Here is a 19,753-nt window from a genome sequence, read left to right as displayed (position 1 = left end):
GCACACACAGTGGGAACACATTACATTCAGCCAGCAAGTTCCATTAGATACTGTCACATAGGGGAAACAAGCAGCTTTCATGGCAAAAGAAAAAAGTCCATTATTTACCTGTTATTAGAGCTCCTCAGTCTGCAAACAAGTATTAAAAGAATCTTTAATCCCTTACCCGTAGCTTTCATCTTCCCTGCGGGCTGTTTTATCCCTCCAGGCAAACAGCAGCTGAAAGGCTGTCAGCTGCTGTGTGTTAAGGTGCTTCTTTTGCTTCCTATAGAGTTCAAGATAGGACTCATCCGTGAAGATAGGTTTGATGAATTTCTACAAAGTATTAGAGAATATTCAAAATCAACGGGAATCAAAATTGTGCCCTGGGCTCTGCAAAACGTTTGGCTCTTTTCATGAATTTAAGGAGCAAACCTAAGAACTAGAACCTGGCCAGACACAGAGCCCAAGAGTGTCGCAGTCTGTGTGACTGTGGCTGAGGTGTACCTTGAGGCAGATGTCCCTACTCCGCTGCCACACCACCTGCAGCTGCACGGGCTGGCCGTTGCCACGCTCCCACAGCTCCAGCCTCATTTTGTCATAGATGTATAGCAGGTAGTGGGTGTCATCCCGGGCATAGCTGAGCATCTCCTCAGGCAGAGGGCTGGAATTACAGAGGACACTATTTCACTGATTGCCCCCATGACAGCAATTCAATTTGTCTATTCCTTGGGTGCTGGGACTTCCTCAGACCCTTCCAATATGAAAGATCCTTTCATAGCCAATACTGCAGTTCTGCCAACACTTCCCGGATTTTAACGTGATAAACCATTATTTTAACAGCTGGGTAGAAAGGGAGGCAGGGTAATGCGGTGGTTAAAATAAGGGCACTGTCAGCTACTCTGGACACACACGAGAGGCAGCAGAAAAGGGGGCACTGCTGTCCTGAGTTCAAATCTCAGCTCCAGATGTCTGTCCTTGGACAAGTTCCTTAATCTCTTTGGGCTTACCCACCTAACTTGTGAAATGAGAACCAGGTACTTCATAGGCTGTTGTGAGGACTACATAGGACCACATCCTTGAAGCACTTAGCCCAGAGCTTGGCACAGGGTAAGGACTCAGTAAAAGGGAGTGGTTTTTAGATTTTATCAATTTTCATCTTTTATTTGGACTTTATCAGTCCAAATGTAATTTTACTTTTATATTTAGAAATTCTGGCATTCCGGGCCAGGTGCAGTGGCTCATGCCTATAATCCCAGCACTCTGGGAGGTGGAGGCGGGAGGATCACCTGAGGTTGGGAGTTTGAGACCAGCCTAACCAACATGGAGAAACCCCGTCTCTACTGAAAATACAAAATTAGCTGGGCGTGGTGGCGCAGCATGCCTGTAATCCTAGCTACTCGGGAGGCTGAGGCAGAATTACTTGAACCTGGGAGGCGGAGGTTGCGGTGAGCTAAGATTGCGCCATTGCACTCCAGCCTGGGCAACAAGAGTGAAACTCCATCTCAAAAAAAAAAAAAAAAAGAAAGAAAAGAAAAGAAATTCCTGCATTCTGGCATGTGGAATTCCTGGAAAAGCTCAGCGGCACCTTCCTATGACAGGTGCAACCTCGGAGAGGTAGCAAACAAGCAGAAAATGACCAAGCTGAGCAAGGCCTGCAGGAAGTGGGGCAAAACTGCTACCTTATGCCACAAAAAATGCTCAATATAAAGCCAAACCAACAGTGTCCTTTAGAATTCTTTCCCACCTATGGAAGATCATCTTACACACACACACAATCATCCCTATGGAAGATCTTACACATACACACATACACACACACACACACACAGACACACACACAAAATCATCTAGTAGAGAGATCCCAGTTTCAAACAAGAGACCAGCACGGGCAAATACTGACTTGGCACCTCTTTTTCAGCCACTACTTCCATGAAACACAGTGTAACTAACTGCATCAGCCCATCATAAAGTCCACATTATTGTTAAAGAATTTTGGCCGGGTGCGGTGGCTCAAGCCTGTAATCCCAGCACTTTGGGAGGCCGAGACGGGCAGATCACGAGGTCAGGAGATTGAGACCATCCTGGCTAACACAGTGAAACCCTGTCTCTACTAAAAAATACAAAAAACTAGCCGGGCGTGGTGGCGGGCACCTGTAGTCCCAGCTACTCGGGAGGCTGAGGCAGGAGAATGGCGTAAACCCGGGAGGCGGAGCTTGCAGTGAGCTGAGATCCGGCCACTGCACTCCAGCCTGGGCGACAGAGCGAGACTCCGTCTCAAAAAAAAAAAAAAAAAAAAAAAAAAGAATTTCCTACCCCTTTTCTGCTGCTGAAGATGCCTGGTGAAAACCTGATGCCATTCATCTCAATAAGTATGGTATGGCTCAAACCCAGGTCTCTCTGGATGACAGGTTAATGAATAATCACTTTCTTCTGCCACCCACATTTCCTCATTAAGAGCAAACTGACCGTATTCTCCAATCAGCCAGCTGATACTGCTTGTTTGAGTCCACATTGCAGTAGAGTTTCAAGAGATGATCGAGTGAGTGCCTGCCCAGGTTAAGAAGGCGTGCAGCCTGATGGGTATCAAACATGTTTACTACATACAACCCAAAGTCTTTCTGTAGCCATTCTATGTCTGAATCAGCACCATGGAAGACCTGAAAACAGAATCAAAGTCATGCAGTACACTGGTAGCAGGCCACTCATGCTCAGAAATTAACTCTGCCTCTAGTTTATTAGAACACTGAAATTAGAAGGTGGTCTCCGCTGTCCCGTCCGTAGTGCAGTGGTGTGATCTTGGCTCACTGCAACATCTGCCTCCTGTGCTCCAGCAATCCTCCCACCTCAGCCTCCCAAGTAGTTGGGACTACAGGCGTGCCACGATGCCCAGCTGAACTTTGGTATTTTTTGTAGAGACGAGGTTTCACTATGTTCCCCAGGCTGGTCTCATTCTCCTGGGCTCAAGTGATCCTCCTGCCTCAGCTTACCAAAGTGCTGGGATTACACGCCTAAGCCGCCTCACCTGGCTGAAGCCAATGTTCTAATCAAGATTAGATATATGCAGCCGGGAGTGGTGACTCACACCTGTAATCCCAGCACTTTGGGCCAAGGTGGGTGGATTGCTTGAGGTCAGGAGTTTGAGACCAGCCTGACCAACGTGGCGAAACCCTGTCTCCACTGAAAATACAAAAATTAGGCGGGTGTGGTGGCGTATGCCTGCAATCCCAGCTACTTGAGAGGCTGAGGCAGGAGAATCACCTGAACCTGGGAGGCAGAGGTTGCGGTGAGCCGAGATCGTGCCATTGCACTCCAGCCTGGGCAACAAGGGCAAAACTCCATCTCAAAAAAAAAAAAAAACCAAAAACAAAAACAAATTAAGAGATATGAGTTTTAAAAGTTTCTTTTGTCTTCTGTCACAGCTTTCTACACTCCTGATTCCACACCCTTAAAGTCTGAAACTGTTATCGACCAATGAGACACCTGAAAGCAGCTCTAGTAGCTTCAGTACGGTCATTAAGTCCAAACAATCTTGATGGCTGGGGCTCACTGCAGTAGTCATTAAAATTATTTAACATTTTTCTCAGTGGTAACAAGCTAAGTCTTAGCTGTTCTAACAGGGATTTAGAAACAACAGCCATTTAGCATGGTATCCTAGTTAGGAAATGACATGATTCCGCCCGACTTGACTGGGTCTAGGTTGAAATGATGAAATAGTACACTGCTAAAAAATACAAAAAACTAGCCGGGCGACCAGGCGGGCGCCTATAGTCCCAGCTACTCGGGAGGCTGAGACAGGAGAATGGCGTGAACCCGGGAGGCGGAGCGTGCAGTGAGCTGAGATCCAGCCACTGCACTCCAGCCTGGGCAGCAGAGCAAGACTCCGTCTCAAAAAAAAAAAAAAAAAAGAAAAGAAATAGTACACTGCAAAGCACTAAAATTCTTGTACGAGCTCACATGCATGAGTCACAAAAGGCTGGCTGACCTTAACGATAGCTGGGTCTGTGAGGCTCTCATTGAGAATGTACATGTCACTTCGAAGCTCGAGAGTGTCAATGATGAAGTCTTCCATCCGAGTGGAAATTTGCATCAGGCAGGTCAGTCCCAGGAAGCTCCTGTAAGAGTGGTGCTAAACCACATAGGAGGAGGGGAGAAGAGAAAAAACAAAGACTGTATTAGACTTTTCTTTACTGATTTTGAAAAGTGAGCTACAAAGCTAAGTTATATGCTTAATCTTTTACCAAAAAAAAATTACAATTAGTATCAATTTTATACTTCTCCAATAGACAAACTCACAGAAAATGTAAAAATTTTACCCAGGGTCATTTACAAGATACCTCCAAGTCGACTGCAAATTCCTGACAATTCAAGAGCTTTTCGTTGAGTTCCACAAGTTCATCCAGGGAGGATATGAAATGGCATGGTGTCTCTTCTATAGGTCTGTATAACTGGATCAAGAGAATAGTGAGAAAAAGGGAGGAATATAGAAATCACCCCCCAGTAAAGTACAAAGTGAACTACGAGTCTGAGAAATGACCCAAAACTGTAACTTTCTACCTTAAAGATCTTCAAGGAAAAGTCAAAATTGCATCAATGAATCTACTTATTTGATTCCTCTTGGGCTACTACAAGTCACCTTATAAACCAAGGCTGGGTACTAACCTGGGGTTGTGGCTTTTGAAACACTGAATCTGGTGGGGTAAAGTGATTTAGTTCATATTGATAAGGATGTGCAAACCTGAGTAAATAAAACAAAAAGAGAAATCAGTCTGATTAATTCCACGATTCAAAGGAAAAATAATGCCTCTTATCCAATCTGTAAAAACAAATGAGAAAAGTCCACCGTGAAAATATCTTCCTTCTATAAAGAGCTTCATTATTTCAGTAATTCGAGTACAAATCATAAATCAGATATTTGCTCACTCTTAAAATATGATAATTAAGTCTACTCATTTCTTTAGAGAGCTGGAGATCCGAGCAGCTTTATAAAGATTTGAGTACTTATTTGCAAAGTACTGTACGGTTGATGTTGTGGATAATACCAAAATGAGAAATATGTAATTCCTGTAGTTTGAAATAACAAATCTGTAAAGTAAGGATGAAGCAAATATTTCAGTTGGCCAAGACCTTAATGTTATGTTTTCTTCTGATCCTAAGAAATCTGTATAAAAATCCTCAACCTGTGATGTGTTCCTCGAGGATCATGGTAGCCCAGGAGGGCAGGGTTACCTTTCATGGCCTTTATTTCTCCAGCACTTAGCTTGTGGCCTCACATTGCAGAGCTGGGGCTAAAGGCATGAATGCCCACACAGACTCTGGCTCTATGTGAGGAAAAGGCCAATACTAAGCAAATTTTATCACCTTTTTGCATTATACTAAAGGCAAAGTCCATTTGTCTATTTTAAGTGAAGTTTTTCCAAGATGCTTATATTGCCAGTAAAAAATGCCTTTTCTTTACTAAATTCATGAATGAGCCTTGGGCTGAGCACGGTGGCTCACGCCTGTAATCCCAGAACTTTGGAAGGTCAAGGCAGGAGGATTGCTTGAGGCTAGGAGTTTGAGGCCAGACTGGGCAACACAGAACGACCCTGTGTTTACAAAAATAAAAACTAAAATTAAAAAACAAGTCAGGTACCAGGTACGGTGATGTGTGCCTGTAGTACAAGTTACTAGGGAGGCTGAGGTAGGGGGACTGCTTGAGCCCCAGGGGTCAAGGCTACAGTGAGCTATGATTGCACTATGGCACCCAGCCTGGGTGACAGAGCAAAACTTAAAAAAAAAAAAACAAAAAAAAACCCCAGAGCCTTACCTACTATTTGAGTCCTAATAAGAAAGGCAGAGCAGTATAGTATGGAGGAAAGACAAATTTAAGAAAACATGGGGCTGGGTGTGGTGGCTCCAGCCTATAATCCCAGTACTTTGGGAGGCCAAGGAGGGTGGATCACCTGAAGTCAGGAGTTTGAGACCAGTCTGACCAACATGATGAAACCCTGTCTCTACTAAAAAAAAAAAAAAAGATACAACATTAGCCAGGCGTGGTGGCACATGCCTATAGTAATCCCAGCTACTTGGGAGGCTGAGGCAGGAGAATCATTTGAACCCAGGAGGCAGAGGTTGCAGTGAGCTGAGATCGCGCCACTGCACTCCAGCCTGGGCAATAAGAGCGAAACTCTGTCTCAAAAAGAAAAAAAAATAAAAGAAAGAAAACATGGGCCAGCTCTGGCCAGGCACAGTGGTTCATGCCTATAATCCCAACACTTTGGGAGGGCAGGTTGGGAGAACTGCTGAGGCCAGAAATTCAAGACCAGACTGGGCATATAGAAAATATAAAAATTAACTGTGCATGATGGTTCATGCTTGTGATCACAGCTACTTGGGAGGCAGAGGCAGGAGGAACACTTGAGCCCAGGAGGTAAAGGCTGTAGTGAGCTGTGTTCATGCCACCACACTCCAGTCTGGGTGACAGAGCAAGACCCTGTCTCAAAGAAGTTCCAACTCTATGAGAAGTCTGCATCTCTCATTTTGCTTTTACATCTTTTTTTTTGGAGACGGAGTCTTACTCTATCACCCAGGCTGGAGTGCAGCGATGCCATCTCGGCTCACTGCAACCTCCACCTCCCAGGTTCAAGTGATTCTCCTGCCTCAGCCTCCCAAGTAGCTGGGATTACAGGCACACACTACCACGCCTGGCTAACTTTTGTATTTTCAGTAGAGATGGGGTTTCCTCATGTTGGCTAGGCTGGTCCTGAACCCCTGACCTCAGGTGATCCACTGGTCTCAGCCTCCCAAAGCGCTGGGATTACAGGCATGAGCTACCGCGCCCAGCCTTTGCGTTTTACATCTATAAAATGGGAATGAGAGTAACTGCTACTTCTCAGGACTGCAGTGAGGTTTATGAGGCAATGCTGTGCAGGCCCTTTGTGAACACAAACAGCAGGTTTTATTGCTAGGGCCCAGGTTGGCGTAAGGAGGAAATCACTGCTCCTCAGATTGTTTTCATGTATATACTCCACAAAAGTGAAACTGTGAAAATGCGGCATAAAGGTAAGTACTCACAGCAGAAAGGTCAGACATAGGCAAACACTTACATGTCTTGCTCAACCTGCTGGGTTCTTTGCTGATGGATGAAATCAGCCAGTGCAGGGGGGACGTCCAAGTCCTCAGGACGATCCTGTGGGCGTTCCCGCCTTTCCTTAGAGAGAGCTGGAGACCGAAGCAGTGACAAAAACATCATAAGCACATTCGTGTCTTTTCTAGTTACACAGGGGTAAACTGGCTCCCTTTGTGTTTTGTTTTTTTTGAGACAGGGTCATGTTCTTTCCCCCAGGCTGAAGTGTGGTGGCACAGTCACAGCTCACTGTAGCCTTGACCTCCTGGGCTCAAGTGATCCTCCCACTTCAGCCTCTGGAATAGCTGAACTGGGCTCCCTTTGAAGAAAGGAGGGTGGGAGAGAGACCTGTACACCCTTCCTGGTTTTTGCATCAAATAAAGTGAGACTCAAACACAGGCAAAGTATGCACTATTTACCTTGAGGGAGAGGTTTCTGAGCATTGGGTTTGATGAAGATTTTAGGAAGAAATGGTGTGTTGGAATTGTCAATCTTCTCTCGAAACTTGAGCTGAGGTCGGATGATATTTTTTGCATGAAGCAGCCGGAAAGTTTCAGATTTTGCTTTTTTGCCATATTCTGCTGCCTATGATCAACGCATACAAATACTTTATAACACAGCAACTTGATGAATTAGAAAAGTAAATTCCAATTTACGACTTCCAAGGAGACAAGAACATCGCAAGGGCCATTCACTTAAGAATGTATGTACATGTGGAGGTCTCCAGAAAGTGGAGAAGAGGGTGTAATTAGGTTGTGTGTGTTTATGAGAACAAACTAAAGAAGGCAGTGGCCAGTTCTCTAATAAATTAGAACAGAAATGCATGTCAGAATGAGCACAATCCCTATTATGAAGCTGACATCAAGAGCTAGTTAATCTGAAAAGCCCTCACCTTACGGTTCCAGCTGGACACTACCGTTTTGGGGACCTGCAAGCCGGCAGGGAGGACAGGCTGCTGATTCTTGTTTACACCTGAGGCTTCATCCAGTAAAATACCCTAGAAGTAGAAGAGGTACTGGTAAAGCATTTTTCCTTTTGAGGTAGACTTAAATACCTAACATTTTATTGATTTAACACAGAGTATCACTCTGTCGCCCAGGCTGGAGTGCAGCGGCGTGATCTCGGCTCATTGCAACTCTTTACAGTTCTGAATTAGGCTCACTGCAGCCTCTGCCTCCCGGGTTTAAGCGATTCTCCTGCCTCAGCCTCCCGAGTAGCTGGGATTACAGGTGTGCACCACCACGCCTGGCTAATTTTTGTATTTTCAGTAGAGATGGGGTTTCACCCAGTTGGCCAGGCTGGTCTTGAAATCCTGACCTCAAGTGATCCGCCTGCCTCAGCCTCCCAAAGTTCTGGGATTATAGGCGTGAGCCACCGCACCCAGCCTAATTACCTAACATTTTAAAGAGATGTATTCAGAGACATTTGTGTAAGAAAATATATATATAAGAACAGATCAATGTATCTATCAAAATATCATGTTGTATGTGATAAATACATAGCTGGTCCCCAATGTAAGACAGTTTGACTTATAATTTTTTGAGTTCACAATGGTGTGAAAGTGATTGGCATTTAGTGGAATCCATATTTCAACCACACTTACAACCTGTTTTTCTTTTTTCTTTTTTTTTGGAGAGTGTCTTGCTCTGTGACACAAGACAGAGTGTCTTGTCTGTGCAGTGGCGTGATCTCAGCTTACTGCAGACAGCCTCCCAGGTTCAAGCAATTCTCCTGCCTCAGCCTCCCAAATAGTTGGGACTACAGGCACACACCACCATGCCCAGCTAATTTTTGTATTTTTAATAGAGATGGAGTTTTACTCTGTTGGCCAGGATGGTCTCAATCTCTTGACCTTGTGATCTGCCTGCCTCGGCCTCCCAAAATGCTGGGATTACAGGCATAAGCCACTGTGCCTGGCCCTGTTTTTCCTTTATTTTGAGATGGAGTCTCACTCTGTTGCCCAGGCTAGAGTGCAGTGGTCCAATCTCAGCTCGCTGCAGCCTTCGCCTCCTGGGTTCAAGCAATTCTTGTGCCTCAGCCTCCCGAGTATCTGGGACTACAGGCGCACACCACCATGCCCGCTAATTTTTGTATTTTTCTGTAGAGATGGGGTTTCACTATGTTGACCAGACTGGTCTTGAACTCCTGACCTCAAGCGATCCACTTCCCCTGGCTTCCCAAAGTGCTGGGATTACAGGCATAAGCTACTGTGCCCGGCCACAACCTGTTTTTCACTTTCAGAAGTATAGTCAATGCTACTTGAATTATATGAGATATTCAATGCTGTAGTATAAAAATAGGCTTTGTGTAAGATTCTGCCCAACTGTAGACTAATGGAAGTTTTCTGAGCACATTTAAAGCAGGCTCAGTTAAGCTATTTGGTAAGTGAGGTGTATTAGATGCATTTTTGACTTATAATATAGGTTTACTGAGACATAACCAATTGTAAATCAAGGAGCACCTATACAAGTTTTGACAACTTAAAAAAATAAAAATTTTACAGAGTTGATCAATAAAGGTGATTAGTATGTCATGCCAAGTAATTAATGCATTATTTGTTCAAAGGCAGGTAGGACAGTAACTACCCATGCCCAATACTCGATTGACTCTTTACAGCTCTGAATTGGGCTGAAAATTCTAATATGATTTAACAGTGTCATGTGGCCACTAAAATAACTAAGAAGTCCCTGGACTGCCTACATTAAATACAGAAGTATACTATTTAGAACGAGACTGCAGGGAGTCCTAATCTATTTTGCACTTTAAAGCAGATGTGAAATATCAGCTTGGACACTACTAACAGAGGCACATGCAGGTGATATATAGGAGTATGGCAGGACTTGAAATCACAATATACCAGAAACTGCAAAAAGATTTGTGGGCACTTAGACTAGGGAAGAGATAACTTCACGGGACAGGAGAGCATGATTTAAATAATTGCAGGACTGTCAGATGGTTGAGGTTAGATTTGTTTTCCATGATCCCTGTGTATTTCTGTGAAAATAATGTCTGCCATAGAATTAAGGATAAATAGATAATAAGCAAGACAGAATAATACACAACTCCTTCCAATCCTGTGAGCTGGGGGGTTCAGTAGATTTTGAGTAATGGTATAAATCACCTCAATTTTGGTTGGGTGATATAAACGCCTCTTCTCTTGACAAATAGAATTTTCAAATCTTGTCAGGCACGGTGGCTCATGCCTGTAATCGTAGTGACTAAGGAGGCTGAGGTGGGGGGATTGTTTGAAGAGTTCAAGACCAGCCTGGGCAACACAGCAAGACACCGTCTCTATAAAATTAAAAAAAAAAATTAGCCAGATGTGGTGGTGCACACCTGCAGTCCCAGCTACTTGGGAGGCTCTGGTGGGAGGATCACTTGAGCCCAGGAGTTTGAGGTTGCAGTGAGCTATGGTTGCACCACTGCACTCCAGCCTGGGTGACAGAGCAAGACTTCAGTCTCCAAAAAAATATAAACAGAATTTGCAGATCTGGATGGCAGATTCAGAATAAGGCACTTTATTTACTAATTTTAAATAAAGACAAGGTCTCACTACGTTGCCCAGGCTGGTTCTGGAACTCCTGAGCTCAAGTAATCTTCCTACCTTGGCCTCCTATAGCGCTAGGATTACAGGAGTGAGCCACTGAACCTGGCCAGAATAAGGCAATTTAACTTTTTTTTTTTTTTTTTTTGAGATGGAGTTTCACTTTTGTTGCCCAGGCTGGAGTGCAATGGTACAATCTTGGCTCACTGCAACCTCTGCCTCACGGGTTCAAGCAATTCTCCTGTCTCAGCCTCCCGAGTAGCTGGGATTACAAGTGTTCACCACCAAGCTCAGCTAATTTTTTGTATTTTTAGTAGAGACGGGGTTTCACCATGTTAGCCAGGCTGGTCCTGAACCCCTGACCTCAGGTGATCCACCCACCTCGGCCTCCCAAAGTGCTGGATTACAGGCATGAGCCACCACACCAGGCCACCTTTTTTTTTTTTTTTGATACAGAGTCTCACTCTGTCACCCAGGCTAGAGTGCAGTGGCATGATCTCAGCTCACTGCAACCTCTGCCTCCCGGGTTCAAGCGATTCTCCTCCCTCAGTCTCCAGAATAGCTGGAATGACAGGCGTGTGCTACCATGGCCTGATTAGTTTTTATATTTCAGTAGAGACAGGGTTTCACCATGTTGGCTAGGCTGGTCTCGAATTCCTGACCTCAGGTGATCACCTGCCTTGGCCTCCCAAAGTGCTGGGATTATAGGTGTGAGCCACCACACTTGGCCAGAATAAGGCACTTTAAAAACAGGCTCTCAGACCCAGCGCAGTGGCTCACGTCTGTAATCCCAGCACTTTGGGAGACCAAGACAGGCAGATCACTTGAGGCCGGGAGTTTGAGACTAGCCTGGCTAATACGACGAAACGATGTCTCTACTAAAAATACAAAAATTAGCCAGGAATAGTGGTGGGTGCCTGTAATCCCAGCTACTCAGGAGGCTGAGGCAGGAGAATCACTTGAACCTGGGAGGTGGAGGTTGCAGTGAGCCAAGATCACCCCACTGTACTCCAGCCTGGGTGACAGAGCAAGGCTCCATCTCAAAAAAAAAAAAAAAAAAAAAAAAAAAAAAAAATTCCTCCATGGGGCAGTGATATTTTTAAGACAACTGTAATTGTTCTTTAGAAAAAACATACCAGGCTGGGCGCGGTGGCTCAAGCCTGTAATCCCAGCACTTTGGGAGGCCGAGATGGGCGGATCACAAGGTCAGGAGATCGAGACCATCCTGGCTAACACAGTGAAACCCCGTCTCTACTAAAAAAAATACAAAAATCTAGCCGGGCGAGGTGGCGGGCGCCTGTAGTCCCAGCTACTCCGGAGGCTGAGGCAGGAGAATGGCGTAAACCCGGGAGGCGGAGCTTGCAGTGAGCTGAGATCCGGCCACTGCACTCCAGCCCGGGCGACAGAGCGAGACTCCGTCTCAAAAAAAAAAAAAACAAAAAAAAACAAAACAAAAAAAAAAACAAAAAAAAAACATACCAACTATCAGAAAGGAATGTTATTATTAAGAAATGTTAAGCTTATTTCCTTTTCATTTTCTAAGGTGCCTGGGTTGCTCTGTCTATTCATATATTTTAATAATACAGAGCTCTTTGTTAGTTACCATAAGAGTAAGGGAAAATACTCACCACTCTCTCCAGAATTACATCATTGGCATCAACCAGCAGATCAAACTTGTCTTCTAACTCTGTCACTTTACTTCGATCCTTAATGTTGCTGCGACACCCATGGTATTGCATAACTCGGCTCATACTAAGGAAAGGAAAACCAAGGTTAGCTTGTAGATTTTTATTTCATTTGTTTACATTCTGTGAGAGAAAATGTTCAAATGATGTGGCTCAGACTGTTCCCAACACATCTTATTTTTTGAGACAGAGTCTTGCTCTGTTGCCCAGGCTGGAGTGCAGTGGCATGATCTTGGCTCTCCGCAACCTCCACCTCCCGAGTTCAAGCAATTCTTGTGTCTCAGCCTCCTGAGTAGCTGGGATTACAGGCACATACCACCAGGTCTGGTTAATTTTTGTATTTTTAGTAAAGATGAGGTTTCACCATGTTGGCCAGGCTGGTCTTGAACTCGTGACCTGAAGTGATCTGCCTGCCTTGGCCTCCCCAAGTGCAACCTCCGCCTCCCGGATTCAAGTGATTCTCATGCCTCAGCCTCCTGAGTAGCTGGGATTATAGGCACACGCCACCAGGTCTGGCTAATTTTTGTATTTTTAGTAAAGATGAGGTTTCGCCATGTTGGCCAGGCTGGTCTCGAACTCTTGACGTGAAGTGATCCACCTGCCTCGGCCTCCCAAAGTTCTGGGATTACAGGTGTAAGCCACGAGCCCAGGCTTTTTCTTTCTTTTCTTTCTTTTTTTTTTTTTTAAAGAGACAGGGTCTTGCTCTGTTGCCCAGGATGGAATGCAGCAGTGCAATCACAGGTCCCTGCAGCCTCGAACTCCTGGGCTCAAGTGATACTCCCACCTCAGCCTTCCAAGTAGTTGCGACTACAGATGTGCACCACCACTGCCAGCTACTTTAAAAAATTTTTGTAGGGATGGAGTCTCCCTATGTTGCCCAGGCTGGTCTTGAACTCATGGGCTCAAGCGATCCTTCTGCCTCGGCCTCCCAAAGCACTAGGATTACAGGCATGAGCTGCCATGTCCGGCCCCCAATACTTTTTGATGAAACCAATAAAACTTGCACCCTAGGCCAGGCGCGGTGGCTCAAGCCTGTAATCCCAGCACTTTGGGAGGCCGAGATGGGCGGATCACGCGGTCAGGAGATCGAGACCATCCTGGCTAACACGGTGAAACCCCGTCTCTACTAAAAAAATACAAAAATCTAGCCGGGCGAGGTGGCGGGCGCCTGTAGTCCCAGCTACTCCGGAGGCTGAGGCAGAAGAATGGCATAAACCCGGGAGGCGGAGCTTGCAGTGAGCTGAGATCCAGCCACTGCACTCCAGCCTGGGCGACAGAGCGAGACTCCGTCTCAAAAAAAAAAAAAAAAAAGGCCGGACGTGGTGGCTCAAGCCTGTAATCCCAGCACTTTGGGAGGCCGAGACGGGCGAATCACGAGGTCAGGAGGTCGAGACCATCCTGGCTAACACGGTGAAACCCTGTCTCTACTAAAAAAAATACAAAAAACTAGCCGGGCGAGGTGGCGGGCGCCTGTAGTCCCAGCTACTCGGGAGGCTGAGGCAGGAGAATGGCGTAAACCCCGGAGGTGGAGCTTGCAGTGAGCTGAGATCCGGCCACTGCACTCCAGCCTGGGCGACAGAGCGAGACTCCGTCTCAAAAAAAAAAAAAAAAAAAACAACTTGCACCCTAGCCGGGTGTAGTGGCTCACACCTGTAATCCTAGTGCTTCGGGAGGCTGAGGTGGATGGATCACCTGAGGTCAGGACTTTGAGAGCAGCCTGGCTAACATGGTGAAACCCCAGCTCTACTAAAAACACAAAAAATTGGCTAGGCACAGTGGCTTATACCTGTAATCCCAGCACTTTGGGAGGCCGAGGTGGGTGGATCACGAGGTCAGGAGTTCGAGACCAGCCTGGCCAACATGGTGAAACCACCTCTAATAAAAATACAAAAATTAGCCAGGAGTGATGGTACGTGCCTGTTTGGGGAGGCTGAGGCATGAGAATCACTTGATCTTGGGAGGTGGAGGTTGCAGTGAGCCGAGATTGCGCCACTGTACTCCAACCCGGGCGACAGAGTAAGACTCCGTCCCCCACACCCCCTAAAAAAAAAAAATTAGCCGGTTGTGGTGCTGTACACCTGTAATCCCAGCTACTTGGAGGCCTAGGCAGGAGAATCACTTGAAACTGGGAGGCGCAGGTTGCACTGAGCCGAAATCGAGCCAATGCACTCCAGCCTGGGTGATGAAGCGAGGCTCTATCTCAAAAAAAAAAAAAAAAAAGAAAAAAACTAAATAAATAAAAGAAATACCTGCTACTCTACAAGTTGTGTGAAATAATCTTGGATCTGGCTGGGCATGGTGGCTCACGACTGTAATCCCAGCACTTTGGGAGGCTGAGGTGGGCGAATCATGAGGTCAGGAGATCAAGACCAGCCTGGCTAACATGGTAAAACCCCATCTCTACTAAAATAACAAATTAGCTGGGTGTGGTGGCGGATGCCTGTAGTCCCAGCTATTCGGGAGGCTGAGGCAGGAGAATGGTGTGAACCCAGGAGGCGGAGCTTGCAGTGACCCGAGATCGCACTCTTGCACTCCAGCCTGGGTGACGGAGCGAGACTCCATCTCAAAAAAAAAAAAAAAAAAAAAAGAAAGAAAGAAAGAAAGAATGAATCTTGGAACTAAGCGTTCAATTCCCATATTAATTAAAAAAGATTTGTACAAAAGTCAATGCATTTTTTTTTTTTTTGAGATGGAGTCTCGCTGCGTTGCCCAGGCTGGAGTGCAGTGGCCGGATCTCAGCTCACTGCAAGCTCCGCCCCCTGGGTTTACACCATTCTCCTGCCTCAGCCTCCCGAGTAGCTGGGACTACAGGCATCCGCCACCTCGCCCGGCTAGTTTTTTGTATTTTTTAGTAGAGAGGGGGTTTCACTGTGTTAGCCAGGATGGTCTCGATCTCCTGACCTCGTGATCCGCCCGTCTCGGCCTCCCAAAGTGCTGGGATTATAGTCAATGTATTTTTTAAGTACAAAAGTCAATACATTTTTGAAAAGCTAAACTAAAAATATACCAAGTAATATTTCCCTAATCAAAATCCATTGCTTCAATTTTCATATTTTATGACTCTTCATACCACAGAAAATGTTTAAGGAAAAATAAATTTCAGGAAAAATTTATCGACCTCTTTGTTTTCATTTCTTTTCATTAACACAAGAAAACAAAATATAGTACTTACCACTGAAGCAACCTGTCTCCCTGTGTTTCACAAAATGCTTGGAAGCCAGGAAAACTTCGGTAAAAATCATACTCATCGCCAAACTGTGGTAGGCCCCCAGATGCCTTGGTGACTGCCACCACGGACCCAAGAGCAAACTGTCAAAAACAAGAAAAGATGGCATGTTTTACACATGGATCCCCATTCATTTGGTATATCATTTTTATCATCTATTGTATACAAGGTATCTACTCTTCATCCATCAAAAAAGTACTCATTTAGTGCCAAACCCCAATCTAATCTAAGCCGTAAGAATACAATTGTGAATGGGAAACCAAGTTTGGAGCTTACATTCTTTTTTTTTTTTTTTTTTGAGACAGAGTCTCGCTTTATCGCCCAGGCTGGAGTGCAGGGGCCAGATCTCAGCTCACTGCAAGCTCCGCCTTCCGCGTTTACGCAATTCTCCTGCCTCAGCCTCCCAAGTAGCTGGGACTATAGGTGCCCGCCACCACGCCCGGCTAGTTTTTTTTTTTTTTTTAGTAGAGACGGGGTTTCACCGTGTTAGCCAGGATGGTCTCGACCTCCTGACCTCGTGATTCGCCCGTCTCGGCCTCCCAAAGTGCTGGGATTACAGGCTTGAGCCACCGCGCCCGGCCTTGGAGCTTACATTCTTGGGAGAGTTGAGAGACAGAACAAACACATATATATATATACTCTAATATTCACAAAAACCTAGGGTTGAATCTTGACTCTGCTACGCATTAACTGAGATCCTGGACAAGTGATTTCTTTTATTTGGACTTTAGTATTCTCCTCTGAAAAACAGGGAAAATAAAAAGGGCCCACACCACAGAGTTTTTGTGAGGACAGAATGAATAAGCTAATAAAAGCACTTAGGACAGTTCTTGGCACGTAAGTGTTATTATGACTCAAGTTCAGATCCAAGAGCTTTCTACAGGAATGTGTTTTTGTGTTTTCATCTGGATGAGCATCTAAAAACAATACAACCTTATCCTAGATCCTTGGACGACAAAATTATAACAGCTACTATCTAAAACTGGATTTGTGTTTATTGTTCAGTTAGTGTCAAGTGGTTCTCTATTTTAGCTGTTGCGAGGTAATGAAACAAAACCATGAAGTGACATAAATGATGGTTGATCATGTGAAGGCCAAATGACGTCATTGTGAGTTGACGACATTTCCCAAGAAAAAAGCAGAGAAAGGAGGTGGGAAATTAAATCATGGAGGGGCACATGGTAGCTTATGAACATGACTGCCACACAACCAAGAGCACAGTTAGTGGTCCAGGAATTAATGAGAGCCATGTTAATGAATCAACAGCATTAGCTAATGGCAAATTAGATAGATACAATGTGAGTGGAATTTCCGTAAATTTATAGGGCTAATTTACAAATTATTTTAGTTTCATGGCTTTGTAAGAGCTATGCACAGTTTAAGCCTAGTTGTACATTTGTTCACATTTAAGCTAAGTTATACAAAGATCTTAAGTGAACGCTCTGTGTATCTTCTAGGAGTTACTGATAGAAGTGCAATGGGGCTTTAACAGGTGACATTTAAGTCAGGGTTAAAGATTATGCAGGATTGGACTTCAGGAACAGGGGAAGAGAGGAAGGGCCATCCTGGTCGCGGGAGAGGACAACTCCAGGCAAGTGTGCGGAGCGCGAAGCAGCCGAGCCCCTGCGGAGAGCTGGTCGGGTGGCTAGGGCGTGGCAGGGGCGACGTCGCAAGGGCTAGGGACGTCTGGGTGGCAAGGAAGCCTTCCCCAGGATGCGAGATGGTTTTCCACATTTGGGCCTACATGGACTTAAGCTGGCAAGCGGGACGCCCCTCAGTGTCCGTTTCTGAGGCCCCATCCCCGGAAGATGGAGGAGAGTCTGCGCCCAGCGCGGACAGGGGCCCCGCGACCCTCGCTCGGGATCTACTGCGGCGGACGGGCATTGGCTGCCCCGAGGGCCCGGGTCGGCTTCCGGTGGCCGCGGGCGACTCCTGGTACCCCCGAGACCCCGCGAACTCACCTTCACAAAGCTGTCGGCGTCCGGAAAGCCTGGCAGTACCATCTCCCCGTCGGATTTGGTCTCGCTGGTAGCCGACTGGACCCTGGACTCGCGGGTACTGGGCGGCGCCATTTTTTCGGCCTGCACGGCTTATCTCGCGAGAGCGTCTCGGCGACGCGACGGGACGTGTGTGCGCACCACGCATGCGCCAGATCGAAGCGGCGGGCGGGGCGCCTGAGATTGGGGTGGCACTTCTGAGCGCTGTAGCGTGAATTTCACGTTCTTTTACCTCATATTGTATCATCCCAACAACCCTGTGATCTAGGGTGCGGCCTGGAGGACCTGATTATCACATATATTTTTGACACGAGGTCTCGCTATGTTTGCTCAACCTGGTTTCGAACTCTTGGACTCAAGAGATCCTCCCACCTTAGCCTGCGAAGTAGCTGGGACCCCAGGCGAGGGCCACGAGCCCCGCTTACCCTCGTCTTTATTTAAAAACCGGGATTACCAGGCGTGGTGGCGCGCATCTGTAGTCCCAGCTGCTAGGGAGGCTGAGGTGGGATGGTTGCTCAAGCCGAGGAGGTGGAGGTTCCACTGCACTCCAGCTGGGGTGACAGGGTGAAACCCTGTCTCAAAAATCTCTTTTTAAAGTTATGTTTTTGAGGCTGGGCGCGGTGACTCACGCCTGTAATCCCATCACTTTGGGAGGTTGAGGCGGGTGGATCACCTGAGGTCAGGGGTTGGAGACCAGCCTGGCCAACATGGTGAAACCCTATCTCTACTGTTAGGTACAAAAATTAGCCGGGCGTGGTGGCATAGGCCTGTAATCCCAGCTACTCGGGAGGCTGAGGCTTGAGCGCGGGAGGCGGAGGTTACAGTGAGCCAAGATCAAACCACTGCATTCCAGCCTGGGCAACAGAGTGAGACCTTGTCACAAACAAACAAAATTATGTTTTTGAGACAAAGTCTCACTCTGTTGGTCTTCCAAAGTGCTGGGATTACAGGTATGAGCCATCAGCGTGCAGCCTATTTTTATTTTTATTCTTTTTGAGATGGAGTCTCGCTCTGTTGCCCAGGCTGTAGTGCAGTGGCACAATCTCGGCTCACTGCAGCCTCCTGCCTCCTGGGTTTAAGGAATTCTCTTGCTTCAGCCTCCCGAGTAGCTGGGATTACAGGCATGCGCCACCACGCTCAGCTAATTTTTTTGTATTTTTAGTAGAAACGGGGTTTCACCATATTGGCCAGGCTGGTCTCGAACTCCTGACTTTGTGATCCTCCCACCTCGGCCTCCCAGAGTGCTGGGATTACAGGCGTGACCCACCGCACCTGGCCTGTTTTTTTTTTTTTTTTTTTAAGACAGTCTCACTCTGCTGCACAGGCTGGAGTGCAGTGGTGCAATCTCGGCTCACTGCAACCTCCGCTTCCTGGGTTCAAGTAGCTGGGATTACAGGTGAGTGCCACAACGCCAGGCTAATTTTTTTTTATATTTTTAGTAGAGATGGGGTTTCGCCATGTTGGCCAGGCTGGTCTCGAAATCCTGACCTTGTGATCCTCCCGCCTCGGCCTCCCAAAGTGCTGGGATTACAGGTGTGAGCCACCAGCGCCTGGCCTAATTATTTTTTTTAGACTGCATTTTACCAACCTGGTCTCGAACTCCTGGGCTGAAGCTGTCCTCCCACTGCACTGGGATTACAGGCGGGAACCACCGTGCCCAGCCCAGCCTCATATTTCCAGTCACCTCCTCCCAAGCTCTGGCTGGTTCTGTGTTCCCCTCACCCACTTGGTTTTGGCTCCGGCAATTAATTACACCTCCCCGCCCCTCCATCTATCTTTTCCCTCTATTGGTTCATTCCTAACAGCCTACAAGTATACTGACATCTCTCCCAACTAAAAGAGAAAAGGGAAAAACGCTGGCTCCCACATCTCCTTCCAACCACCATCACCTCTCTCTCGCCCTTTACAGGTAAGCTCCTGAAGAAAGCGTCTAGCTCCCACTGTGCTTCCTCCCTCCAGTGCCCTCTGAACTCCTCCAGAAAGACGTTCTTTCCTGCGGACACTGCTGGAACCATTCTGGTTAACCCAGAGTGGGAACTCAATACACATTTGTGAAGTGAACTCCTGGAAAAGCTCTTGTGAGGGAGGCACCAAATTATCAGGCAGCTCAGGAGACAGATTCACTCTCCTGAAATCAGAGATGGGATGCCCTTAATACAATTCATTCCACCCATTAAGTGTTCAATAAATGTTCAGCATATCCAATTAAGAGAA

The 19,753-nt window shown here is 46.5% G+C and overlaps 1 protein-coding gene and 1 long non-coding RNA gene across 2 annotated transcripts in view; one reads left to right on the top strand and one right to left on the bottom strand.

Annotated features, from left to right (window-relative positions):
* EXOSC10 (exosome component 10) overlaps nt 1-17,694 on the bottom strand; it is a 31,605-nt gene extending 13,911 nt beyond the window's left edge. The window contains exons 1-12 of the mRNA XM_010353523.1: nt 17,504-17,694; nt 15,489-15,625; nt 12,260-12,383; nt 7,980-8,084; nt 7,507-7,672; nt 7,068-7,182; nt 4,642-4,717; nt 4,317-4,427; nt 3,965-4,108; nt 2,449-2,639; nt 487-643; nt 167-315 (exon numbers count right to left, since the gene is read on the bottom strand). Coding sequence (XP_010351825.1) covers nt 167-315; nt 487-643; nt 2,449-2,639; nt 3,965-4,108; nt 4,317-4,427; nt 4,642-4,717; nt 7,068-7,182; nt 7,507-7,672; nt 7,980-8,084; nt 12,260-12,383; nt 15,489-15,625; nt 17,504-17,614 — 1,586 coding nt within the window. The 5' untranslated portion in view covers nt 17,615-17,694. The remainder of the gene's footprint in view (nt 1-166; nt 316-486; nt 644-2,448; nt 2,640-3,964; nt 4,109-4,316; nt 4,428-4,641; nt 4,718-7,067; nt 7,183-7,506; nt 7,673-7,979; nt 8,085-12,259; nt 12,384-15,488; nt 15,626-17,503) is intronic.
* Nucleotides 17,460-19,753, top strand: LOC115892199. Its single transcript, XR_004052083.1, has 2 exons — nt 17,460-17,597; nt 19,449-19,753. It is a non-coding gene; the product is annotated as an uncharacterized LOC115892199 (long non-coding RNA).

The sequence above is a fragment of the Rhinopithecus roxellana genome, chromosome 12 (assembly GCF_007565055.1).
Source record: "Rhinopithecus roxellana isolate Shanxi Qingling chromosome 12, ASM756505v1, whole genome shotgun sequence".
NCBI classification, from domain to species: domain Eukaryota; kingdom Metazoa; phylum Chordata; class Mammalia; order Primates; family Cercopithecidae; genus Rhinopithecus; species Rhinopithecus roxellana.
Note: the sequence above shows the minus strand (reverse complement) of the source record. Positions and strands in the feature narration are given on the sequence as shown.